We start from the raw sequence: 24622 nt of genomic DNA on the forward strand, positions 1-24622 counted from the left end.
CATCACGAAATCTCCGAAACTATAACAGCTACAAACTTGAAATTTGGCAAGTAGGTTCCTTATAGGGCTTAAACATCCGCTGAGAACGGGTTTAACGAAACCCGACCCCTAAAGGGATAAAATGGGGGTAGGAAGTTTGTATGAAAGTCCTATGTTATTAAGGTAAGAGATTTGAAATTTAAAACGTATGCTCTATAGATGGTGAGGAAGTGTCCAAATAATACATCGTAATCCATATATATAAAAGAGAAAGGTCACTGACTCACTCATCACGAGAACTCAAAAACCGGTGGATGGTCCATCCATCCAAGATAAACAAAGATGAAATTTGGCAGGGAGGTAGATTATATTTAGTAGACGTCCGCTAAGAACGGATTTTGCGATATTCCACCGCTAAGGGGGTTTAATTGGGGTTCATAGTTTGTATGAAACAATACTGCAGCCTGAAAATAAAACTAAAAATGTGGTGTATAGAGAGGTTTTATAAAAATAACTATTAAATTATACTAAATTGTGCGTTTGAAAAAGTTACTCAGAGTGATAGCATTTCAAGTGACTGAAATAAAAAATAATTTGCGTTAAGCAGCTTAATAGTAATGTAAATTATTATTGCTTTTGTTTTTGTAAATTAATTAATTATGAAAATTATATAAATGAAGGCTTTAATTTCGAAACAACGTCAACATGATTGACGGTCGGTACATTTTTTACTTATTTAGTGCGAATTATTCGCACGGGTATTGCTAATATTTACTTAATTCAGAAATATAACCTTTCGACAAGTTTTAGTACTTTCATAGTTCGCAGGGAAATAAATAATAATTGTTTCATTGCCCGTTTTGACATTTGACAAATACCCTAGAACGTAACTTACGTAACGGTACGAAACTGTAAGAAACAATAAAATAATTATCAATAACATAGTGTTTTTACAAATCTGTAATTTTTTTTGGGGCGTTAAATAATATGATAAAATATAATATTGGGAGTATTCTTTTCGCGCTTACTTTATAGTAGTATGCAATTTCTAATTGTTACGAAACGTCCCAAAAACAGTTACGTTCAGTCTTTTTTTTTAAATACTAGTGCTGTAACTATAATTATGATTACTGAATTTGACCATCTTCATTCGATTTTAATCGTAATTAAATATTGTGTAGTGATCTTTACTGAAAAAAAAGAGCTTGGCGCTCTAAGCCTCAAATAAAATTTTGATTTGGCTAATAAACGTAAGAGGTATACGTAAAGGCTCGGAATCACTGTAATAGGCTAATAGGTGTGTTGAGATGTACATCGTCGCCATATCCACAAATCTGTCATCGAAGAAGAAGATTCTTGCAGTCTTTAATTTTCTAAAATCTCTTGGAGTTGGCAAAGCGCGTCTAGATAATAGTTCACAAATTTTTAATCTTAACGAGTTAAATCTCTACTTCTCTTCGTCTGTTGCCGTAAATAGTGCAACTAAAGCCCATACAAGAAATCAACTTTCAGCTTTGTCAATTCCTGATACTCCTATTTTCATACTTAATCAGCTTTCTAAATGTGATGTTAAGAAGAATATATTAGCAACAACTTCAAATTTCATTGGTTCTGATAGCATTAGTCGGAAAATGATCATTCCTTTTCTTGATATACTAATACCGGTACTTACATCCAGTTTTAATACTTCCATCTCTACTTGCACTTTCCCATCAATGTGAAAAGATGCTGAAATTGTACCTCTCCCAAAAAAAAACTCCGTCGTTTTTATCCGAATATCTTCCTATTTCCATCCTCTCTTTTCTGTCCAAAGCACTCGAGCGGCTTGTGCATCAACAGCTCAGCAGTTTCCTTTTGAAACACCGTCTGTTGAATCCCATGCAATCCGGTTTTCGCCCAGGTCACAGTACGACTACTGTGCTTGTAAAAATAACTGATGATATACGATCAGATATGGACAACCAACAGCTCACGCTATTAACGTTACTAGATTTTAGTAACGCCTTTAATACTGTGGACTTTGATATACTATGTGATAGTTTACGTTTTCTTAACATATCTCCTGAGGTTGCTGATTGGTTTCTAAGTTACTTACAGGGTTGCCAGCAGCGAGTTAAATTGAATGGCTCATATTCTAATTGGTCAATACCAGTGTCCCGCAAGGTGATGTACTATCCCTCTTTTGTTTTCAATATTTATAAACTCCATTTGTAATGTAATATCTTCTTTCTACCACCTCTATGCAGATAATCTCCAGATATACTATCACTTCACTGTTCATAGCTTATCTCAGTGTGTAGCGCGGATAAACAATGACCTTTTAGCCATTGGTAAATGGAGTAAAGCCTATGGCCTAAATATGAATCTAAACAAAACGAAAGTTATTATTAAAGGAAGCTACTGACTGCTCAGGCGCATTGATAAATCTGAGCTATCTCCAGTTACATTTATGGATTCACCATTCCATATAGTGAAAGCGTGAGAAATTTGGGTGTTATCTTTGACCAACATCTCTTTTGAGGTCCGCAAATATGTGAAATTAGTCGCAGATTGTTCGCTTCGGTTGAATATCTCCGCAGATTGCGTAATCTTCTACCCATTCCTATTAAAATTGCTCTTGCACGTAGTCTCTTATTACCAATTCTTGATTATGCTGATACTTGCTATGTTGACATTACAGAGGAGCAGCTTAATAAGCTTGAGCGCATTCAGAATTTATGTATATGATTCATATTTGGACTACGCAAATATTATTATGAATAAAAAATATTACTCTATTTTATTTAATCACTATACCCCTTCCTATCTGAAAGAACGTTTCAAATTCCTTGGAGATTCCCGTGAACGCTGTCTTCGTTCTGACAGTAATTTTCTTCTTGAAATTCCTTCTCACTCCCCTTCCTTTTATGATAAATGTTTTACAGTTCAAGCCTCTCGCCCACGGAATACCTTGCCCTTGAATATCAGACGGATACAAACACCTGCAACTTTTAAAAATACTGTTTGGAAGTGTTAGTTATTTTGGCAGGATCGAGGAATAATAATAAAGCTTTTCACCTTTTAAACATTTTTTCTTTTATTTCTTATATTCTTCAGTTACAATACCACTTACAAATCTTACTTTTTCTATTTTATTATAACAAACTACCATAGACTAAAAACCATCCTAAATTCATAGAGTACTTAGAGCAACACGGAGGGGAGTGGCCATTGCGTTTGTTACCGATACAAAACTTTCTGTCATTTTTTGCGGGGGGAAATTACACACATGCACACTTTATCTAATTCCCACACAAAAATAATCGTCTGTTACTACGAAACTCACACATACTAAATTAAAATCACACTTACATTTTTCACACACACATAGATACATTCTGTGTCATTACAGTATAATGACACACCGCAACTACACTGAAAAGTTGCTAACAGCCGTGGTTGTAACAACTATCGATATGCATTTTCGATAAATTCAACTACTCGGTTAGGGAAATAATGTTTTTAAAGTGATACAAAGGGTAAGATATTATTATAAAAATAGACATAATTTATTATATACTACAAATCAAACATCTTCATGTAAAATAAACGATTATAAAGAGTAAAGATTTGATTGTTTGTTTGTTAGCATTGAATAGGCTCCGAAACTATTGGACCGATTCAAAAAATTATTTCATCGTTGAGAAGCTACACTATCCTTGAGCAACATAGGTTATACTATATTTTTAAAACTATTAGGGATCTTTACTAAATCTCCAATAATGTAACCCAAGGGATAAAAAAATATCCTAAAAAATTCCTTACATTGCGTGCGCTGCAAAAACTAATGATAATAGAAATATATAATGTAGTAAGACTTTGTAGAACACATCATTATCTACAATAATTGTATTTGCTCGCAAACGAAAAAAAAAAAAACTGACTTCAATTACATCGACAAGTAATACAATATATGTAATATATACGCGTTTTCAAAGGTTACTCAAAAAGTTGTTATCAGATCTCGATGAAATTTAAGTGCAACCACATGATAAACATCACCTTTCTATTAAATTAAAAATCATCAAAATTGGTCCACCCAGTCAAAAGTTCTGAAGTAACATACATAAAAAAATACAGTCGAATTGAGACCCTCCTCCCTTTTTGGAAGTCGGTTAAAAAGTGTCGCGACAGCATATGTCTAACTATTATATTGATTGATTTTGATTGATTTTCAACGGGCTGTTCTCCGCAACTCGACGACTTAGTGCGCCTATTTTGCGTGGTAGGCTGGGGGCTTCATTCATGCCAGCCTAGCTCCTTGAGGAAGCCTAGCAGACCCCTTGCGTTGCCGACGACTTCCCGGAGCGACCTCGGTGTCCCAAGGTGGATCGCCCTGTAGTTCGCCACACTACCGCATTCCAGCAGGATGTGTGTGGCCGTTTCTTCTGCCTCCATGCACGCTCTGCATAGGGGGCTGTCTGTAACACCTAAGTTGTGTAAGTGTTTGTTGAGCAAGGCATGTCCGGTAACAGCCCCGACCAGTAGTCGGAGCTGGGCTCTCCCATAGCCGCGAAGTTTGCGGGACAATCCTGGGTTGATCGTCGGAAGAGCTTCCTTGGTCTGCCTGCAGGTGGTTAGGTTTGTCCAATATTCTTGGTGCATTACCTTGGTGTTGTGTCGCAGCTGGCTGCGCAGCCATCCGAAAGGCAGAGGTAGAATGGGTTCGGGTCCGTAGACCCTCATCTCCGATCCATTCCTCGCCAGTCGGTCAGCCGCGTCGTTGCCTCGCGATCCACTGTGGCCCTTTATCCATTGGAGGATAATGGTGTTTGTTTCACTTACCCTCGTCAGAGCTCGATGGCACTCGTATATTAGCCCCGATGTCATGGTGTCGCTCTGTAGGGCTTGCAGGACGGATCTGCTATCGGAAAGAATACGGATTGGAAAACCCTGTACCTCTCTAGCCGTGATCGCTGTTGCAGCCATTATGATTCCCATACATTCCGCCTGAAAGACGGTGTTGTGGATTCCCAATGGCGATGACATGTTGATATTCAGGTCTTCTGAGTAAACCCCAGAACCTGTACCTGTTGATGTTTTCGACCCGTCTGTGAAAATTCTCAGCTCCTTGGGGTTGATGCCTTCCCCTGGGTCTTCATGTAATTGTATTCTATATTTTTTGTCGAATACGTACTGTTTGGGTATTCTGTCGGTGACCGCTTCGATGAGCGGTTCCCTGTTCGCCAGTTCTCCAAGTATACCTGTATGTGTTACTTTTACGTTTCTCCATAGGTTTAGCTTCCTGAGTCTTACCGCGGCCGCTCCCGCCTCCTGTTGGATAAACAGATGCAGCGGCGGCAAGTTCAGTAGGGCTTCCAGGGCCGCAGTCGGGGTGGTCCTCATGCAGCCCGTAGTCGCCATGCAAGCCAACCTTTGAAGTCGTTGTAGCTTTGCTTCGCCGGTGATTAGTTTGGTTCTCGGCCACCAAACCACTGCGCCATAGCTGATAATTGGCCTGATGACGGACTGGTACAGCCACAGAGTGATTTTCGGGGATAAACCCCATCTTTTACCTATCATTCTGCGGCACTGCCAGAAGGCTATTGTGGCCTTGTCAATCTTGCTGTTGAGATGGCTGCTCCAGTTCAGTTTGCTATCTAGAATGATTCCTAGATACTTCACCTCCGAGCTGAACTGCAGCTCCGTTCCGAACAGTCTAGGGGGATTGTAGTTCCCCAGTAGTCGTTTGTTAGTGAACATTACCTGTTCCGTCTTTCTGGGATTGACGGTAAGTTCGTTGTCTATGCACCATCTCTCCACAATCCGTAGCGCCTGTTGTGTAACATTACACACGGTACTGCTGACTCTGCCGCTAATTAGAATGACAATATCGTCAGCATACCCGATCGTGAAGTAGTTGTGCTGGTTCAGTCTGGTTATAAGGTCATTCACCACCACGTTCCACAGTAGTGGGGAGAGCACCCCTCCCTGTGGACATCCTTTAACCACCAGTGCATGTTGTGTCCCAGATGATGTAAGTCTGATGACTCTTTTACTGAGCATGTTACTTATCCAGTCAACCATTACCGGGTGTACACCGTGCTTAACCAGGGCCGACGAGATGCTGGTGAAGTTGGTCATGTCAAACGCACCTTCTATGTCGATGAAGGTGCCGAGACACATTGCCTTGTTTTCAATGGCCTCTTCTATTTTGCTGACCACTGCATGTAGAGCTGACTCTGTTGATTTACCTTGGCTGTACGCATGTTGGTGTGAGTGTAGGCGTACCGTAGCCAGGGCGTTTTCTCTCAGATCCCGTTCACACAGCCTTTCGAGAGTCTTCAGCAGAAACGATGTTAGGCTGATAGGTCTGTGGGATTTGGGTTCGGAGTAGTCACTTTTTCCCGGTTTGGGGATGAAGATTACCTTTACCTCCCTCCACTGCTTTGGCACGTACCTGTGAGCTAAGCACGCTACCAAGACAGCGGTAAGCCTATGGGTCAGTTGGTTGCCTCCCCACTGCAGAAGTGCTGGGAAGACCCCGTCCAACCCTGGGGATTTGAAGGAGTCAAAGCTGTTGATAGCCCATCTAACTTTTGGTGGATTTACTACCTTGAGTGCATACTCCCATTGCTCCTCTGTTGGGGTCACATCCTCTTCGAGCCAATCGACCGACCGCATAATGCGGCAGCCTGGAAAATGCGTTTGCACCAGAATGGTCTCAGCTTCTTCCAGCGTGCTCGTGAAGGTGTTGTCTGGCTTTCTCAGGGAGCCCCTCAACTGGCTAGATTGGTTAACGAGAACCTTCCTTACCCTGTTGGCCTGTTCGCAGGTTTCCACGCTGCTGCAGAATTTGCGCCACGAGTCGGTACTTCTATACCTTAAACGTTTCTTGTATCTGGACTTGGCCTTCTTGTACTTGTCCCAGTCCAGATCGGCGCATGTATTCATTGCTCTGTTTAGGAGTCGCCTTACCTTTTTCCTGAGTCTTTCCAGTTCAGGCCCCCACCAGTTCACTTTGTTCTCCGGTGGGATTGATAAGAGACATGCAGTTTGGTAGGAGTCTATAATATTGTTAGTTAACATATCTACCTGTTTTTCTATCTGTCCTGTTCCCTCGAGTCTGTCTGGGCATGTCTGCTCGCTGAGCAGCTGCTCCAGTCTCTCGACGTAATGCACGCGGTTGGTTTTGCGTGGGTTACGCCTAGGGACTGCTGGGACTGTGTTTACCTGCACGTCGAAGCGTATCCATCTGTGATCTGAGCACGATGCCTCATCGGATACGTGCCAGTTGGAGATGGTTCCAGAGGCCGCTTCTGTGGCTAGTGTTAGGTCGATGATTGTCCTACTACGTCTGTTCACGAATGTGGGTTCGGAGCCCACGTTCACGATCTGTAGATTAGTCGTCATCAGATATTCAACTAAGAACTTACCTCTTTCGTTTGTTGTTTTCATTCCCCAGAGGATGTGATGTGCATTGGAGTCAGTGCCTACAATCAGTTGCAGTCCGGACTCTTCGCAGTATGTTGTCAGCCGTGCCATGTCGTGCGGCGGTGGCGCGTCAGCCTCTGGCATGTAGGCCGACGCGATCACCATCTCCGGCAGGCTGTGGTCTTGCGTTCTGTGCAGCTTAATGGCGCAGAGATCTCTAGAACAAAAGCTCGTCAAAATTTGCGCCTGTATATCCTTAGTGATGTAAATACAGCAATGCACTGGAGGGATAATTATGTCACAATACGTTTGGTGCAACGTTGTTGTACCAAACAATGCCAGTCTACAATAAACGATTTAAAATTAACCCACATTTTGAGGAGTTGATGATGTACACTGTGATGTCAACGAATCAGGAATAGGGAGCGTAGCACTAATGGCATCATAAGATGATAGCCTGTCATCTGTTAGATTGAATAATTTGTTGATGACTCTGAAAGGATGGATTTAACATTGTTAATTTTCAAAGTTGACAAATCTAAGTTTCGTTTCACTACTATGACTAAGGTGAACCATATCTTGATTACCTTGTACATGAGACAAAAAAAACTTATGGGACAAAAACGGTGTGGCGTTAGTGTTGGTTTGGTGCCCTCGATCAATCCTTCTATTGTTCGCCAACACTTGAAAGTTAGTGGTATTGATATGATCTGAACAAATTACACTATTTTTTGTGGGCGTCCAGGTTAATCTGTTATTACAATTTTTTCCATGTATCCCTTAAATTTGGATTTTCAGTAAACCTGCCAAATTTTTATATAAAACATTATGGTCGAAGTTCACATTAAGTAATTCTAGTAAAATGTATTAAATACTCGTAATACGCGTATTATATTTAATTTAATGCAATTTTATTATATAACTATGTTTATTAAAAAAACCAGCAATATTATATTTTAAATAAATCAAAATCTCAAAAATGTCTGTCACCTCTTTTGCCTTTGCCGTTTTTATCGATAACTATCTACAAACAAACCGGTAACAACACTATCACTCGGCGACAGTGACTTCTTGGAAATAGACTCCGATCAGTCGCTCGACCGATCCGCATATTGTATGAGGGCGAGCGGCCTGTGTTGGTAAACAAATCGAGTCAACACGACCGATAATATTTGTAATTTTTAAGTTTAAAAAAGGTTTAAAAGTAGTATACAAGTAATAATGTGATTAAAAAATACTTACGTATGAAAGGTAACGCCATGTTTTAGTAAATTTGACGTGGCAGATCTTTTTTTGAAGCAAAAAACAGAACAATTTGGCATTTTTTGAAGGACGTTGATTCAATCGCGCTACTAGATTTAGTCTAGTGATCAGTGCGGCTGCAACTAGTTTTATTGTATGCATATGGCCATTTGGCCTTATACCTTGACAGAGGGGAACTCCTGTACATGGCTACTCCCCTCCGTGTTGCTCTTTGATAGAGTATATATAAAAACCTTTTGGAAGTGGAACATTGTCCTTTCCTCAACAGGAAGTATTTTCTTCAAACTCAACAATAAAGAAATAGTTTATAATTATAACGTATATGTATGTATGTATGTGTTCCGCAGCGGAGGCTGGTCGCCGAAGGCACCGCTCAGCCGCTCGTCTACGTATTCGTTCGCACGCTTTCGCACGGCGGGCGAGGACTGCCCTCCCTTCAGCTAAAAAAATCACTCTAGGGGTAGAGCAGACCAAGACCACGTGTACGTTTATCTTGCAGTAGAGATCGTTTTTACAATAAAAATTATGGAAAATAACGTGTGAAAGTCGCGGAACGGAGCATGAGTGCACTTCTAGCAGCACCGGAATTAAGGTAGAGTCAGAAGTAACAAAAATTTAACCTCCCATAAAATAATCACCGGTTATGTACATGATAGCCCAAGTTCGTAATGTCTGCATAACAAGTTATTTATTACAATTCAATTTTAAAATTACATAATAATAAAATTATTTTTCAAGATACTAACTATTTAGTTGCACTGCCAGTGATATAAAATTTCAAGTGTTTTTTTTTTTTAAATTAAAACTGCGTTAAATAGAAAAGCATATTTGTTACATTATACACGCTATTTTTGGCGTAAACTTATGGAGGCCTATATCCAGCAGTGGACTGTGATAGGCCGTAATGATGATGATGATGATTTGTTACATACAGTTTGGTAAAAAAGAGTGTGGAATAAATGAGGTCGCCTCTATCTTACAGTTGGCAACCCGAAATACTTCGTCTCGACACTGTTTGATACTTGTAAATTTTACCATTAGATATTCGGATGTAGTACCTAATAGTTACTTGAGATTATTAATTTTTAATATTTGTTGTTAATTTTTTTTAATGTCATTATCATATCAAACATAATGTATACAAAATTATAATTGTGAATAGCAAAAGAAAACTAAAATTAAAAGCCTTATTGCCGAAATCAGATACATTATTCATTATTGTGAAGATCTGTTGTCTCTGCCTATCCCTTTGCGAAAGAGGTGTGAGGTATGTGTGTATTACAATTTACATAATTAAATGAAAGATCCAACAACACAATTTATTTAAGTTTTTAATGAATTTTTGTATTTCAGTACATAATTTCAATCAGAGTTTAAAACACTTTCGTCTCAATATTCTACTCCAGAAAAGCTGAAGTCTTGGCTAGAGCTTCCCGAAACTTCGGAATCGTATTCTGTTTCTGATGAGTCGCTGCTACTATCATTTCTGAGATTGATGACTAATCGTTCAATTTCCTCATATAATGTTTCACCTCTCTCATAATATTCTCTTTCGTTCTTCATCACATGGTGGCAAGAATTCTTCCAGTTAGTGATTTCCAGTTATGAGCAGTAATGCTTTGGAATGCTTGTTCAGCTGCCACCTATTAAGAAATAACAATATTTAATTAGGGCTCATAGCAATATTAATATGAAAAATATGAACTATGAATTAAGTTTCTTGCATTTATGTCAATGGATCCGATATTGAACGAGGCAATTTTATGTTTGGCAATTCCCCATATTAGTTCAATAGGGTTTAGGTCACAGTGATACGGCGGGAGCCTTACCACAGTGTGACCGTGATCTCCTAAAATTTGGTCTATTTCATATATTGGTTCTGGCTTATGCCGTTTTACAAGCATTAATAACTCAGGCTTGCGAAGAGAATCATGAAACTGTATGTTATTTTGCAGTAACCATAACTTTATCTCAGCAACATTAGTAGCGCTGGTTGGTGCCTTGTTCACTACCACCGAATGGTAAGGAGCATTATCTATTACAATGATAGAAGGCTCGGTTAAATTTGGAATTAATTTTTCAATGTCCCACTTCGTAAAGATAGTTTTATTCATTTCGGAGTGGTAGTCTTCGTTTTTGTTTCTGCCACTGAAAATTAATAAGGCATTCGGAACAAATCCTTTCTCACTTCCAGCATGTACAATTAGCGGAGCGTTTTTATGTTCGCGGAATGAAGGGTAAGGGGTTGAAATAAAAAAACCAAATTATTTTTCTTTTTCAATATATTCACCTGCAAGGCGAACACATTTTTCTGATATTTCAATTAATTTATTTATACCCTCATAAAAAAATGTTTTGTTTTTGTCCTCAAAATACGCTGAAACTGCCTCCTTAACTTCATCACCGGTGGTAAATTTTTTAGCCCGCAGCTCTTTTTTCATTTTTTGAAAGAGGTTATAATCACTCGAGGCCAGGTCTGGGCTGTAGGGTGGGTGGTTCAAAATGTCGAAGCCCACTTTAAGCAGGGCAGCCAACGCAACGCGGCTCTTGTGGACGGACGCATTGTCATGCAAAAGCAGCACACCTTTCGTCAATTTTCCCCGTCGTTTCTGTTTAATGGCTTCTTTTAATCGCTCTAATATTGAAGCGTAGTATTCTCCAGTTATAGAAAAACCTTTATCTTGATAATCGATCAATAATATTCCTTCTGAGTCCCAAAAGACGGTTGCCATGAGTTTCCCAGCTGACTGTGACACCTTAAGCTTCTTGGGGGGTGCTGTGCCCTTTTTATGCCACTGCATAGAGTCTTGTTTCGACTCAGGTTCATAATGATGAACCCAAGTTTTGTCTCCAGTAACAATTCGACTCAATACACCATCCTTATCTTCATTACAGAGGTCCAAAAATGCCCCTGAACACTCTACGCGTTGTTGTTTTTGCGGCGTCGTGAGCATTCTCGGTACCCATCTTGCGCTGACCTTAGTCATGCCAAGATGACCGTGCATGATTTTAAAAAAAGTTGTATCGGATACGCCAACCATTTCTGCGAGTTGTTTCTTCTTTAGTCGAGCATCGTTGAGTACAAGTTTTTCGACTTTTTGGATAAGTTCTAGCGTGGTCACCTCGATGCTCCTGCCCGGCCTCGGGTCGTCTTTAAGGGATTCCCTTCCTTTTTTAAACAAACTATGCCACTTGTACACCATGGTTTTTCCTGGACAAGAGTCACCGTAAACCGATGACATCTCATCCGTTATGGTCGCAACTGATTTTCCTTGCTTGGTAAGGAACTTTATAACGGCACGATATTCGAATTTTTCCATATTTTACTTTTCACTCCTGATTATGTTGCTTGGTTGTCGATAGCTCAAAGACTAATAGTCTAATAACAATGAAATCTCGTATTTATACTAATTATGAGTCACTAAACATGTTACGATCCTAATGAGCCTAATCACCCCCCTCCAACCCTCTCATTCCGCGAACTTAAAAATGCACCCTCGTATATCTTTTGCCTTTTGTTATATTATGTTTCACACCCTTAATGTTGATTGCTAACATTTTTTTTAGTTTGTATAATGAGTGTACACAACATTGAAATTACTTCTTTTTGTAGCTCTCTCTTCTCTTCTGGGGGCAAGTTTCTGTTGTTCATGATAATTTAAAGATATTGCTCCCGTTTTGCTGCTATACTCGGTTTTTCCATTAAAGCTGAGCGGTCTGTTTTACATTTCTTATATGAGAAACCCAGAGAATGCAATATTTTCCTCAGATGTTCACGACTTCCATTAAAACCCAAATCCTCTTTAACTACAGGCAATAAGTTTCTAAGTGTAGGCACCTAAAAAAAGTATTTAATATATTTATTGTAATTAATCTGGTTAATTAATGAAAATGTTAGTAGTGCACACAAAATGATATTTACCTGCTTTTTCACAATTTAAAGGAAATGACTTTTTGTCTAATCGCACATAAATCGAAGGTCATCAAGATCTTTCTTTGGGCGACCTTTTCGATGTTTCCCAGGTGCAGAAAAAGTACCATTATTTGTCTCACCCTCCTCAACTATTTTTCTTACAGTGTTGTCAGATTTACCTGAAATAAGAAATTACAACGATATTTAAGTAATTTCATGTATAATCTCTTCAAGTATCAATCTTTGAAGTATATTTGTCAAACTGCAAAACATAACCTCATTATCAAATTTCGGTAAACAAAACTAAAAGTTACTAAAATCTAGCTATCAATAAAATTAGGCATTAAAAATCAATATAAGGAATTAAAATAACTCTTATAAATTGATTAATAGTGATAAATACCTGTCATATCGGCAGTTCTTTGTAAACATTGTCTATCTCAGACAAAATTTGTCCCGCTTCAGATTCGGCCAGACATCCAAAGAAAACTTGATATATCACTGCTCTACCACTACTACGTATAGTTTTATTCATTTTAAACAGCTAATTTATGCTACGATCTTTAAAATTCTTAAAAATCTATGAATACAACTTGCATGAGCGCACTGTTGACACAGAATCAAAGAGTAAAATAACTTGCTTATACAGTTAATGAGTTAATATTTATTCTACTCTATGTTATACAGCCAAAGTATTACTATACTCTGTGTATACAGCACAGAATGCACTAGCCACAAAGTATTTCTATGCTCTGTGCTAGCCATTGACAAGTACCTGAGTATTGCCACATGTATAATTTTTTAGTTCCCGCTGTCACCGCGTCACACTCTTTTTTGCCAAGCCATACAATAAATATGAGAAAAAAATAAAATTGTCGTTGAAAAATCGATAGACAAAAATTTTACTTAACTTGTCATATCATAGATGTCGCTATCAATTCCATGGCCTAGAAAATTAGCGCAGGCCGCAGTGCTGTAAATTGTAACTGTGTGGGTTTGGCCGTGTCAGGCTCTATAACATACGAGACATTACACCACATCTTTAGTACGCGAGTAGAAAGCTCATAGATACCTGTCAAAATCACTTGAATGAGCATCAAGAGGGAATCCGCAAAAATGATTTTAGTCATATATTTAATTTAGACTAAAGTTATGTATGCCAATATAAGACTGTATAAAGATTGTTCGTCTTGTTCTCTAACAAGTAGTACTTACGCTGACGATAGACACCATGGTGCAGTGTCATCCGCCGCTGGAAATAGAAGAATTACCAAAAGAAGACGAAGAAAGACTAGAGAAGCTATTTTCTAAATTAGACACAGATGGAAATGGCAAAATCGACATTCATGATTTATCTGTTGCCCTCAAGGAGTTGGCCCCGCACATTAATCGCAGCTATGCAGAGGTTAGAACTCAGTCTATAAGATTATAAAACTAACGGTGGTTTCATAAATTTAGCTTTCATTTATAACGATCTTTAAATTACCACGTGAACAGGTTACGTTTAAGTTTTAAATACGTTAGTTTCTAAATTCCATTGCTTTCCTTTTATTAAAATTTTATTATAATTAAAAACGAACAAGAAAAAATTAAAATACAATTTTACTTATTTTACTGTAATAAACTTGTACTTACGCTAAGATCTGTTAAAATTAACATGAAATAACTTATATACTTATTTGAATAATTAGTGTTATTTCATTTTTAAAACTGAGCATAAGGTGACATCAAGTTAAAAAAAAAAAAAAAAATTAAATTTCAAGCCTGCTTTTTTAGTAGAAAATTGTGTATAGGTTTAGAAATAAAATATTCCAAAAAAACTTTTTACAGATAGACATCTAATATAATATATTTATTAATTTTACTAAATTTAATGCTCTAATACTCATAACTTTCTATTTCTCCTTTTGTTTTTTGTAATAGTATATAATATTATAGCATATGAGTATTGATAATACTGAAAGTAGTCAATAGCTATTTTACACTGTATGCAATTCAATATCTGATTGTGGTAAAATATGAAATCGCAATTAGTATATAGATCCCAATGATATATGATAAATAAATAAAAATTGTTATATAAAACAAAAAAAAGCATTTTGGAAACAGCAAATATATAAATATAATCTATATATAGTACTAAACTATTGCACAGACTTCAATTGAGTAAATTAAATATGGTTTGCTGACTACTTGTAATCTTATATATAAAATTGTATATTATATATAAAATTCACAATGTTAGTTACAATACTTCTCCGAAACAGCTGGACCGATTTTTATGAAATTTTGTGTGTATATCGGGTACAACAACAACTATTTTTCATACCCCTAAGTTATAAGGGGAAGGGATTAAGGGAGGTTAATAACATATACGGCAAACAATGTTTGTGGGGTCAGTTAGTTTGTATGTATAATATATGTTGTTAAGTTAATTATATTCATGTGGCAATTTTCAAAAAAAACATTCTACAATACATTGTTTTTTATTAGTTTGAAATAAAAATATACCATTTAGAGGTTTTTGGAAAATATTTTAAGTCCTGAGCTTCAGGTTCTTAAAATTTTACACCTTAAATCCTAAGGTTTTGATAAATCTTACTGCTATGGCTTATGCCAATCAGCCATGACTGAAATGATCTGTTGTTAATATATGTATGATGCATATTAGGTACATATTACGTCTGAGAAATGGTAGAAGTTTCGATATCCAGTGGAATTTTTTGTCACACACCTAGTATCTTTTTATAAATTTGTAGGTGCAGAAGGGGAGCAACCTCCACCTACCGAAACAAAACACAGGCTGTAGCAGCCTAGGCTTTATTTACATGCCATTTCATTTACATAATTAACTGCATATTGACAAAAATTGCAACCTTAGTTCATTTATGTAATACTAGCTTTAACCCGCAGCTTCGCTCGAATTGAATTTTTTTATATAAAAAGTATCCAATGTTACTTCTAATTCCTCCAAGAATATGTGTATAAAGTTTCATAATGATGGTTAAGTAGTTTTCGCGTGAAAGCGTAACAAGCAAACTAACATTCACATTTATAATATTAGTAGGGATTTAAGTTGCAATATTATGTATATTAATAAATTATAATAAAGAACTCCATAAAATTATTATGTAACAAGGTTATTGCTGCATCCATTCTCATGTAATGCACTACTCATACAGATCAAAGTCTATTTTAGGCAAAAACTAAACTACACAAATGATCTCAAGCTCAATGTAAAAGTAGGTATTTTTATTGTATGACAAGATTCAATACATTGCTGAACCTTTTATTGAGCTAAATTAATATTACTATGTATGACATGTGAGATTAATCATTTTCAAGATAACTAGTGGACATAATATTACAAGAAGCCATTGTAATATCTGTCCAGTTATGTTTCTGGGTGCACTCTAAATAGATGTTCTTGACCTAACAGGATCAAGTTTCAAGTTCTTCTATCTAGGTGTTTATTAAGCCAATTTATAATTATTGTAAAACGATTTACGTACTTATTACTTTTAACATTTAATTTGCAAGCAGTATAGGTGTCTTATATTAACAGTTCAAAATTTAACATTTCAGAAGTTTCTCGCAAAGACTGGAAAGGATCCCGGTGATGTTACTCTCTCAGAATTTATTCATTACGTACGGGAACATGAGAAGAATCTTAGGCTGCAGTTCTCCCATCTTGATAAAAATAAGGATGGTTAGTGAATATATTAATTATTTCATTATTACAAATACTATTTATAATTAAATAGAGGTTATTTTAGACTTGTATGCTAATGTAATCATTTTTATTTAAATACAGGAAAGGTTGACTTGGAAGAACTTATATCTGCATTTGCAGATCTGGGGATTGCAATTGGGAGAAATGAAGCAACGAATCTGTTGAAAAGGTAAGAGGGCTTATGTAACCTAATATAGCATTGCGATTGAATTATAATTTTCTCACATGGTTTTAAGAGAAACAGATTTAGTGTCATGCGATTGTTTTTTTAAAATTATGTTTTAATTTTTATTTTAGCCAGTATATATAGTTATGTTTAGTAGTATTTATGAGATTTTTTTACACTCAGCATAGCACAAACTTGCGACATTAAATGTATGGTAATGCATTTGTTAAATGAAATCACAAATTATTTTATTAAGTATTTAATTTATTTATATTAAATATTAAAGTTTTCTATGATCTATGATCCTTTTATTATAAATTAATTGTTAAAGTCATTTAAATATAAATATTAACTAAATTATGATGATGATGATGATGATGATGATGACGACGATGATGATGATGATGATGATGATGATGATGATGATGAAAACAAATGTTTCAGAAAAACCGGTTGGCCAAAATATTGGTGGTAAGTGAAACGCATCACCTAGTTGCGGGCTTTGCAAAAATGTACATAAACATTATTGTGTTGTTTAAAAATAACTGAAAATATATTTCGAATCCATTTACTAATAACGGTAGCTGGCGATATCTCTGCAGGATATTGAATTATTAGAATGTTTTTGTGAACGGTTTACCTACAATTGTCCAGCTAGCTAATTGTTTAGCTTTAATTGTGATTCATAGCCCAATCTGTTACTTAATCACAGTTTGTTAAGAGTTTATGTTTATTCGTGTAATCTTTACCACCACCATTAAAAGAATTCTCGATGTTTCGTTATGCGTAAAAATGTAACTAAAAGCTAAATTTTGTGTTTAGTTTTCACAAATTAATAATAATAGTGTTTTCATTATGTTGCGCATTTATAATTTAATTTAACTCACACGGTCTCCTGTTAAAGCTTAAATTACTGTACACTACATACACTTTATATGTTACAATTAACAAAAATTATCATTGTTATTATTATTTTTTAATGATAATTTATTAGAAAAGCTTACAGTTACTTAAGACTTTCCCTAAACATAATCAAAGCAACCATTGTTGAGTTTATCAATGTTCTCAGTATTCAATTTTATACGATTTTTTGAGTTTTGTCTGCCTTCATACACATTTATGTTCTAAATAACTAAAGTAAATGTTACTTATTTGATTTCTGTAATTTTATGAGGTCCTCACTTTTTTTTAAAGATAAATCAATATTACAATAAGGCATTATATCTAACACAACAATTTTCAATTAAAGTGATTCAATAATTGTGTTTGCTTGTATACGAAAAAAAAAACCGACTTCAATTACATCGACAATTAATAAAACGTATGTAGGAAAAAAATAGTTAAGTAAATACGCGTTGTCAAAGATTATTCAAAAATTGCTCAGCTGAACTTGATAAAATTTAAGTGGTACCACATGACAAGCATCAGCTTTTGATGCAAAAAACAATCGTCAAAATTGGTCTACCGAGTAAAACGTTCTGAGGTAATACAAAAAAGAAGAAAAAAAAACAGGCAAATTGAGAATAAGTTTATTATTAAATTTTGTAATTTATTAATATATGAGTAATTTTAAGATATCGATATTTTGATGAAGATGAGATTTCTACTATTATGTTTCTCATAAAATAATTATAGATTAGCATATATTGAATTAGTAATTTAGGCTTTTATAAGATATTTTAATTTATAATTTTTAAATTGAAAATTACTGTTATCACCTATTTGGCACAAAAACTATACAAATATCCTCTGGACTATTTTTATTTATATTAATTCTATAATTTTTAAAAATTCATGTGTTTTATAAAAAATTATACTAGATTGGATTGCATTGCAATGAAGAAGTAAAGTTTTTGATATTAATATCAAGTTAGGAGACATGCACATACAGTTTAGTTTTGATTATGTCTTTGTTACCAGGATGGACCAAGACGGCAGCCTCAACATCAGCTACGATGAGTGGCGGGATTACCTCTTGCTTGCTCCGGCTACAGACATACATGCCCTCATACACTTCTGGAGGCATTCCACGGTAAGTACACACTTATTATTATTATACATGCAAATGCAATTTTTGTTTTTACTCGTTAGTTTTTGAATGTCTGATAACAGTGAATAATCTCGATAAGATAATTCAAAGAAAATCAAGTGTTATAAATTTTATTCAATGTATTAAAGTAAAAATAAAAAAACTCAGATACGGTGTTATCTCACTGATCTTTTAGATCTCAAATATCTAATGACTAAAGAAGTGCATTTCACTAATCAAAATTTAGGACACTTACGCCGAGTTGCAATTATATGAAATTCTTGTGATTAAATTAATCTCTACTTAAATTTTAATTTCTATTCGTAAAACTCAGCGTTAGCATACTAGTTAACTGAAACTAATGTAACGTACAATTTTTCTACTTTTAGTTAGGTTGCTTAGGGTATGTGTATATATGTATATATATATATATTTAAAAAAAAAGTGTCCTGACAATTAAGGATACAAAAATCGAAGTCATGTTAGAAATTAGTATAAAAATTTCTGGTCATATAAAATAATTGGTTTACAATTAGTAGTATATATCTTAATGGTGAAGTTTTGTTTGAAAATTTTAAGAGCCACATTTGCCATTCAGCCAACTTTGATATTTAAAGTGAGTTAAAAACAGTAACGTCCTTAAAAAAATAACAATCATTTATTGATTTTTTTTTGTGTCATGAGTCTTCCAAATTATAAGAATACTGATATTATTAAATTTTTGTTGAATAAATTACATTTTTTTTTACTTCTTGTGTCCCTAGAATTATTGTGTGTCAAAATACTGAGAATACGTAGAGAACGGAAGTTATACGTTCATTGCCTGTTTCACCAGTTGTGGATAACAAAGAGAAATAAGTCCTACTGGCCTATTTTATCTCCCGCTCAAATGTCATTCAATGTCTATTTATATCGGCATCCGTAAAATAGCGTTATCCAAAACTCGTGAAGTAGGCCCTCAGTCTCACAGTTCGGCCGAGACATTGACATTCATGACACGTTAAATTCCGGTTTATCATATCTATTATTGAATGGCGATCGATGATTTTGTAGGACTTCACTGATTGTCACCTCTCATAGATCAAAACTATCTATCTATTCTGTTGTTTTGACAATATTGTTACTTTTTTAATACATTAACTGTTGGTTTACGATTTGATTTGTTGATGTTGAATTGATTTCAACATTAACCTTTCATTAAAAGCATTATTTTATTTAAGACTATTTATCATGTTAGTTTAAAAAATCATAAACGTCGTTTTTTTTTTTGCTTAGCTGCAACATGATGCAATTTATATGCGTTATATAATAGGTGTAAGTAGTAAAAACAGCGTGTGTGTATGTGTGTGTGTTATATAGATGCCTAACGTATACACGGACGAGGATTTATTTACACAATAAAGAAGACTGATAACGTGAGACTGAACCGTCATTGTGTTCAATATATATCTAGGGTTGATGCGCCTTGTAAGAATTGACCTGTAATGTAGCAAAACAGTAGCCAAACGCCACGTTGCGGTTCTAAATCATTGGATTATTCTCTCCGTTATTTTATAGAATAATTTTTGGAGTCAATAAATATATATTTTAAAGGCCATAATAAATATATTAGCTATGCCGTAAAAACTGTTTATTTTACTGGTATGCTAAGAAAGAAAAACACTTCGAAATAACATTTAGAACTAGCAGTATTCGCGGCTTAGTCAATGCATTAGTGCGTTATTTATGTGACTATTGCAACTAACACAAAAAATAGCAACTTTTTAACTTTCTACCACTCTTGGTGATATTTGGTGAGGTTTTATACTATACCATATCCTAAATTCACGCACACAGCCCCTTATAACTTAGGTATATGAAAAATAGATGTTGGCCGACTCTCAGATATACCCGATATACACACAAAATTTCATAAAAATTGGTCCAGCCGTTTCGGAGGAGTATGTTAACTAACATTGTGACACGAGAATCTATACAAATGAATAAAATTGGAGTGTCTGTTTATAATATTAAAACAACCGCTTATTACTAAATGCATATGGATGTACGAGTATACATGGTACATATAACAAAATAATATTTTTTGGAATTTTTGTCTGTCTTTCTGTCTGTTTGTTCCGGCTAATCTTTGAAACAGCTGGACCGATTTTGACGTAACTTTCACTGGCAGAAAGCTTACGAAATAGGGAGTAACTTAGGCTACTTTGTTTTTAGAAATTTATTTATTTTGTAACTGTACGAACTGAACAATATTTTTTTTAATTCCACGCGGACGAAGTCGCGGCTACAGCTAGTTTTATATATAAGACTAGCTGACCCAGCAAACGTTGTTTTGCCATGTATATTATTAACCCCCTTAATCTCCCTCTTGTAACTTAGGGGTATGAAAAATAGATGTTGGCCGATTCTATATCGATGGTTCCTAAGTATACTGAGTCAACTAACAACTTTTGACTATTTCATTTTTTTAAGATATTAATAATATTTACTTCATTTCCTATCTACCTATGTAACAAAAAAATAAAGTTATTAGGAGTAGAGTTGACTCAGTATACTTAGGAGCCATCGATATATGACCCCACAAACTATTCGCTTTCGAAGCTCTTCACACACGGGTTTGCCACGACCCATTGTTATTTGAAAACTAATTATATAAACTGAAATTTTCAGAATTTATACTGTCTCACTTGACAAATGACACAGAATTACTTTTACAAATTTAAATTATGCAACAAAACTGTACAAAGAAGAAATAATCACCGATAGACGAACTCTTTTACATCGATTAACAATTAGACGAACTATTTTGGCTATAACTTCTTGGAATTTAAAATAGGATTTTAATAACTGTGTTTGCTCGCAAACGAAAAAAAAAACCGACTTCAATTACATCGACAAGTAATACAACGTAGATCGACGAAAAAATAGTCAAGCAACTACGCGTTATCAAAGATTACTCAAAAAGTAGTTATCAGATCTCCATAAAATTTATATGTGACCACATGATAAACATAGCTTTCGATTAAATTAAAAATTATCATAATCGGTACACCCAGTAAAATGTTATTGCGGATTTTCAAGAGCTTCCCTCGATTTCTCTGGGATCTCATCATCAGTTCCTGGTTTTCATATCACGGTACCAAACTAGGGATATCCCCTTTCCAACAAAAAAAGAATTATCAAAATCGGTACATCCAGTAGAAAGTTATGCGGTATAATACAACGTAGGTCGACAAAAAAAGCGTCAAGTAAAAACGCATTATTAGATATAACTCGAAAAGTAGTTGTTAGATCTCAAATAAATTTAAATGAGACCAATTGGCACACACCACCTTTCGATTAAAACAAAATTTGTCGAAATCGGTCTACCCGGTCAAAAGTTCTGATGTAACATAGATAAAAAAAATACAGTCGAATTGAGAACCTCCTCCTTTTTTTGGAAGTCGGTTAAAAAGCTAAAATACTTTATTGGTTCATAATTAAAAAATGGCATAAGTAAAGCGACATGCGATAGTAGAACAGCTTAATATTTTATATAGATATACAAAAATAAGAAAAAAATCTCACAGGGAAAATTTTACACTAGACGAATTATTTTGTATCGGGGCTCGTATATATAAAAGCGAAATACCACATTGTTAATCACGAAATCTCAGAAACTATAACACCTAAAAACTTGAAATTTGGCAGGTAGGTTCCTTATAGGCTGCAGACATCGGCTAACAACGGATTTTACGAAACTTCACCCCTAAGGGGTTAAAACGGGGGTTGAAAGTTTGTATGAAAGTCCTGTTTTTTTAAATAAGAGACTTGAAATTTAAATGTATGCTCTGTAGTTTTTTTACACCATACACACACGGTCAATGTTCCTAAAGTAAGCAACTTAATGCTTGTGTTATAGGTAACAGCCGATTGGTATAACTATTTTTTTTTTTAAACATAAATAAAACACATATAAATAAATATATATATTACACCCAGAGTCGAGGCGAGAATCAAACTCCCAACATCTGGAGCAGAAAGCAGGATACTATAAACTGCGTCAATTAGTCGCTAGGGCTCAACTAGGACTAGTCGAAACAGGGTTGGGTTTAAAATAGCCGCTAGAAATTAATAAATAAACGCTTCACACTCAATGGCGTAAACGCGACAAAAAATTCAAGGAGTTTGATTGGGAAGTCTTAATGCATCCATCATATAGCTCCGACCTTTCCATTCCACCCATTCCCATTTGTTTCGATCTCTTCAGAACTCTTTAGGTAAAGTTAACGTCAATAGAGGACTGACAAAACTACTTGTCGCGGATTTTTAGTGAGAAGTCCCAAAATTTCTACAGCAACGAAAACTCTTACAACCTACGAGATGGCGGCAAGTTTAAGGCGGCATAATTCATGTAAAAAACTTTTGTGAACTCTTACCTTGAATTTCTATATAAAAAAAACGAATAAACTTTGTCCCGACCTAATTAATAGAGGTCTTGATTGTTATTAAAATATTTAAAAATATAATGTTAAATACTCGTTCTAGAACGTGACGTTGTATATAATTATTACTATTCACATGGCGATTAAAAGTTAATCGAAACAATTTAATAAGAAATAAAAGGTCACGAGACCGGTGGCCAATGAACGTCGTTGAACGAGTCTAGAATCAGTCGTATGACCGAATCACATGTCAGAATAGATCCTTGCCAGTCAACCCTATCGTACAATTGAATAATTTGATAATTGAATCAATGAAAGGCGGGCGCGGCTGTAGGCGGCATCTGTTTGCCTCCAAACGACCGCTACGTCATCATGTCGCAAAGAATCGCGAACAGATTGTATAAACAGAGTGCCTAATGCGAGTTTTTTTTAATTCGTCTCGCAATAACTGGCGCAAACTTTAACTTCATTTTGTATGGGAAATTCGGGATTTCAACCTAGTTCTCGCGTTTACCGCTAGATGACTCGACGATTGCATCGTATACTATTCTTTATCGTCTAGGCTGCACTGTTTAAATTCCCATACAAAATAATTTTCACGTATAAACGCGTTTCTGTCATTTTTCTGTGAATAAAACTCGCACTAGGCACTCAGATTATTGCATTGCGCTGCAATGTGTGTGTCATGACATCACTACATAGTATAAAACAAAGTCGCTTTCTATGTCCCTATGTCCCTATGTATGCTTAAATATTTAAAACTATGCAACGGATTTTGATGCAGTTTTTTTTTAATAGATAGAGCGATTAAAGAGGAAGGTTTATATATATAATAAAATCTATTAAATAATGGAGAAATACTGTTATTTTTGGGGTTTCTAATGTGATGTCGTAAATAATTACATTTTTCCGCTTACATTGCAAACGCAGCCCGAACCCTACGAGGTTTATCAAAATAATGTACTAAGTATTGTACACATTGAAAAGGTCTACAGAAAACTCCGCTATGGTATATGTCTATCTCTTTTGGATATCCCACAATAACATTTTTTCGTCATTTACTTTTTACGACAAATAATGGCTAATTTTCGAAGCGATTTTAACCAATACAGCATTAATCCTTATCTAATTAAATACCTTAAATACATTGTTCATTTAATATAGATTTATATGGCCCTTTGCAGCATATGATTTAAATGAATATTTTCGAAGATATTACAGATTTAAAAATTGCGGGACGTAGCGTTTGCGGCGGTTCCGGCCGGCCGGGGCGGCGGGAGCGTGCCTATAAGTATAGTATAAATAATTGTGTTTGCAGACAAACGAAAAAAAAAACCGACTTCAATTACATCGACAAGTAATACAACGTAGATCGACGAAAAAATAGTCAAGTAACTACGCGTTATCAAAGATTACTCAAAAAGTAGTTATCAGATCTCGATAAAATTTAAATGTGACCACATGATGAAAATCAGCTTTTCATTAAATTAAAAATTATCAAAATCGAAACACCCAGTAAAAAGTTATTGCGGATTTTTGAGAGTTTCCCTCGATTTCTCTGGGATCCCATCATCAAATCCTGGTTTCCTTATCATGGTACTAAACTAGAGATATCCCCTTTCTAACGAAAAAAGAATTATCCAAATCGGTATATCCAGTAGAAAGTTATGCGGTATAATACAACGTAGGTCGACGAAAAAAG

General features: G+C 35.4%; 2 protein-coding genes across 2 annotated transcripts; one reads left to right on the top strand and one right to left on the bottom strand.

The window, feature by feature from the left end:
- Window positions 1-10142: 10142 nt before the first annotated feature.
- Window positions 10143-11671, bottom strand: LOC123668413 (histone-lysine N-methyltransferase SETMAR-like). Its single transcript, XM_045602147.1, has 2 exons — window positions 10994-11671; window positions 10143-10298 (listed from the first exon to the last, which is right to left on the bottom strand). The coding sequence occupies exons 1-2, from the start codon at window positions 11658-11660 to the stop codon at window positions 10288-10290; spliced, it is 678 nt and encodes a 225-aa protein (XP_045458103.1). The 5' UTR covers window positions 11661-11671; the 3' UTR covers window positions 10143-10287.
- A 2128-nt stretch (window positions 11672-13799) lies between these two features.
- LOC123668813 (calcium-binding mitochondrial carrier protein SCaMC-2-like) lies at window positions 13800-23337 on the top strand. The gene is made up of 6 exons (XM_045602506.1): window positions 13800-13973; window positions 16154-16277; window positions 16383-16470; window positions 16912-16938; window positions 18388-18499; window positions 23239-23337. Exons 1-6 carry the CDS (start codon window positions 13800-13802, stop codon window positions 23335-23337), a joined length of 624 nt encoding a protein of 207 aa, XP_045458462.1.
- The last annotated feature ends 1285 nt before the right edge of the window (window positions 23338-24622 follow it).

The sequence above is a fragment of the Melitaea cinxia genome, chromosome Z (assembly GCF_905220565.1).
Source record: "Melitaea cinxia chromosome Z, ilMelCinx1.1, whole genome shotgun sequence".
NCBI lineage: Eukaryota > Metazoa > Arthropoda > Insecta > Lepidoptera > Nymphalidae > Melitaea > Melitaea cinxia.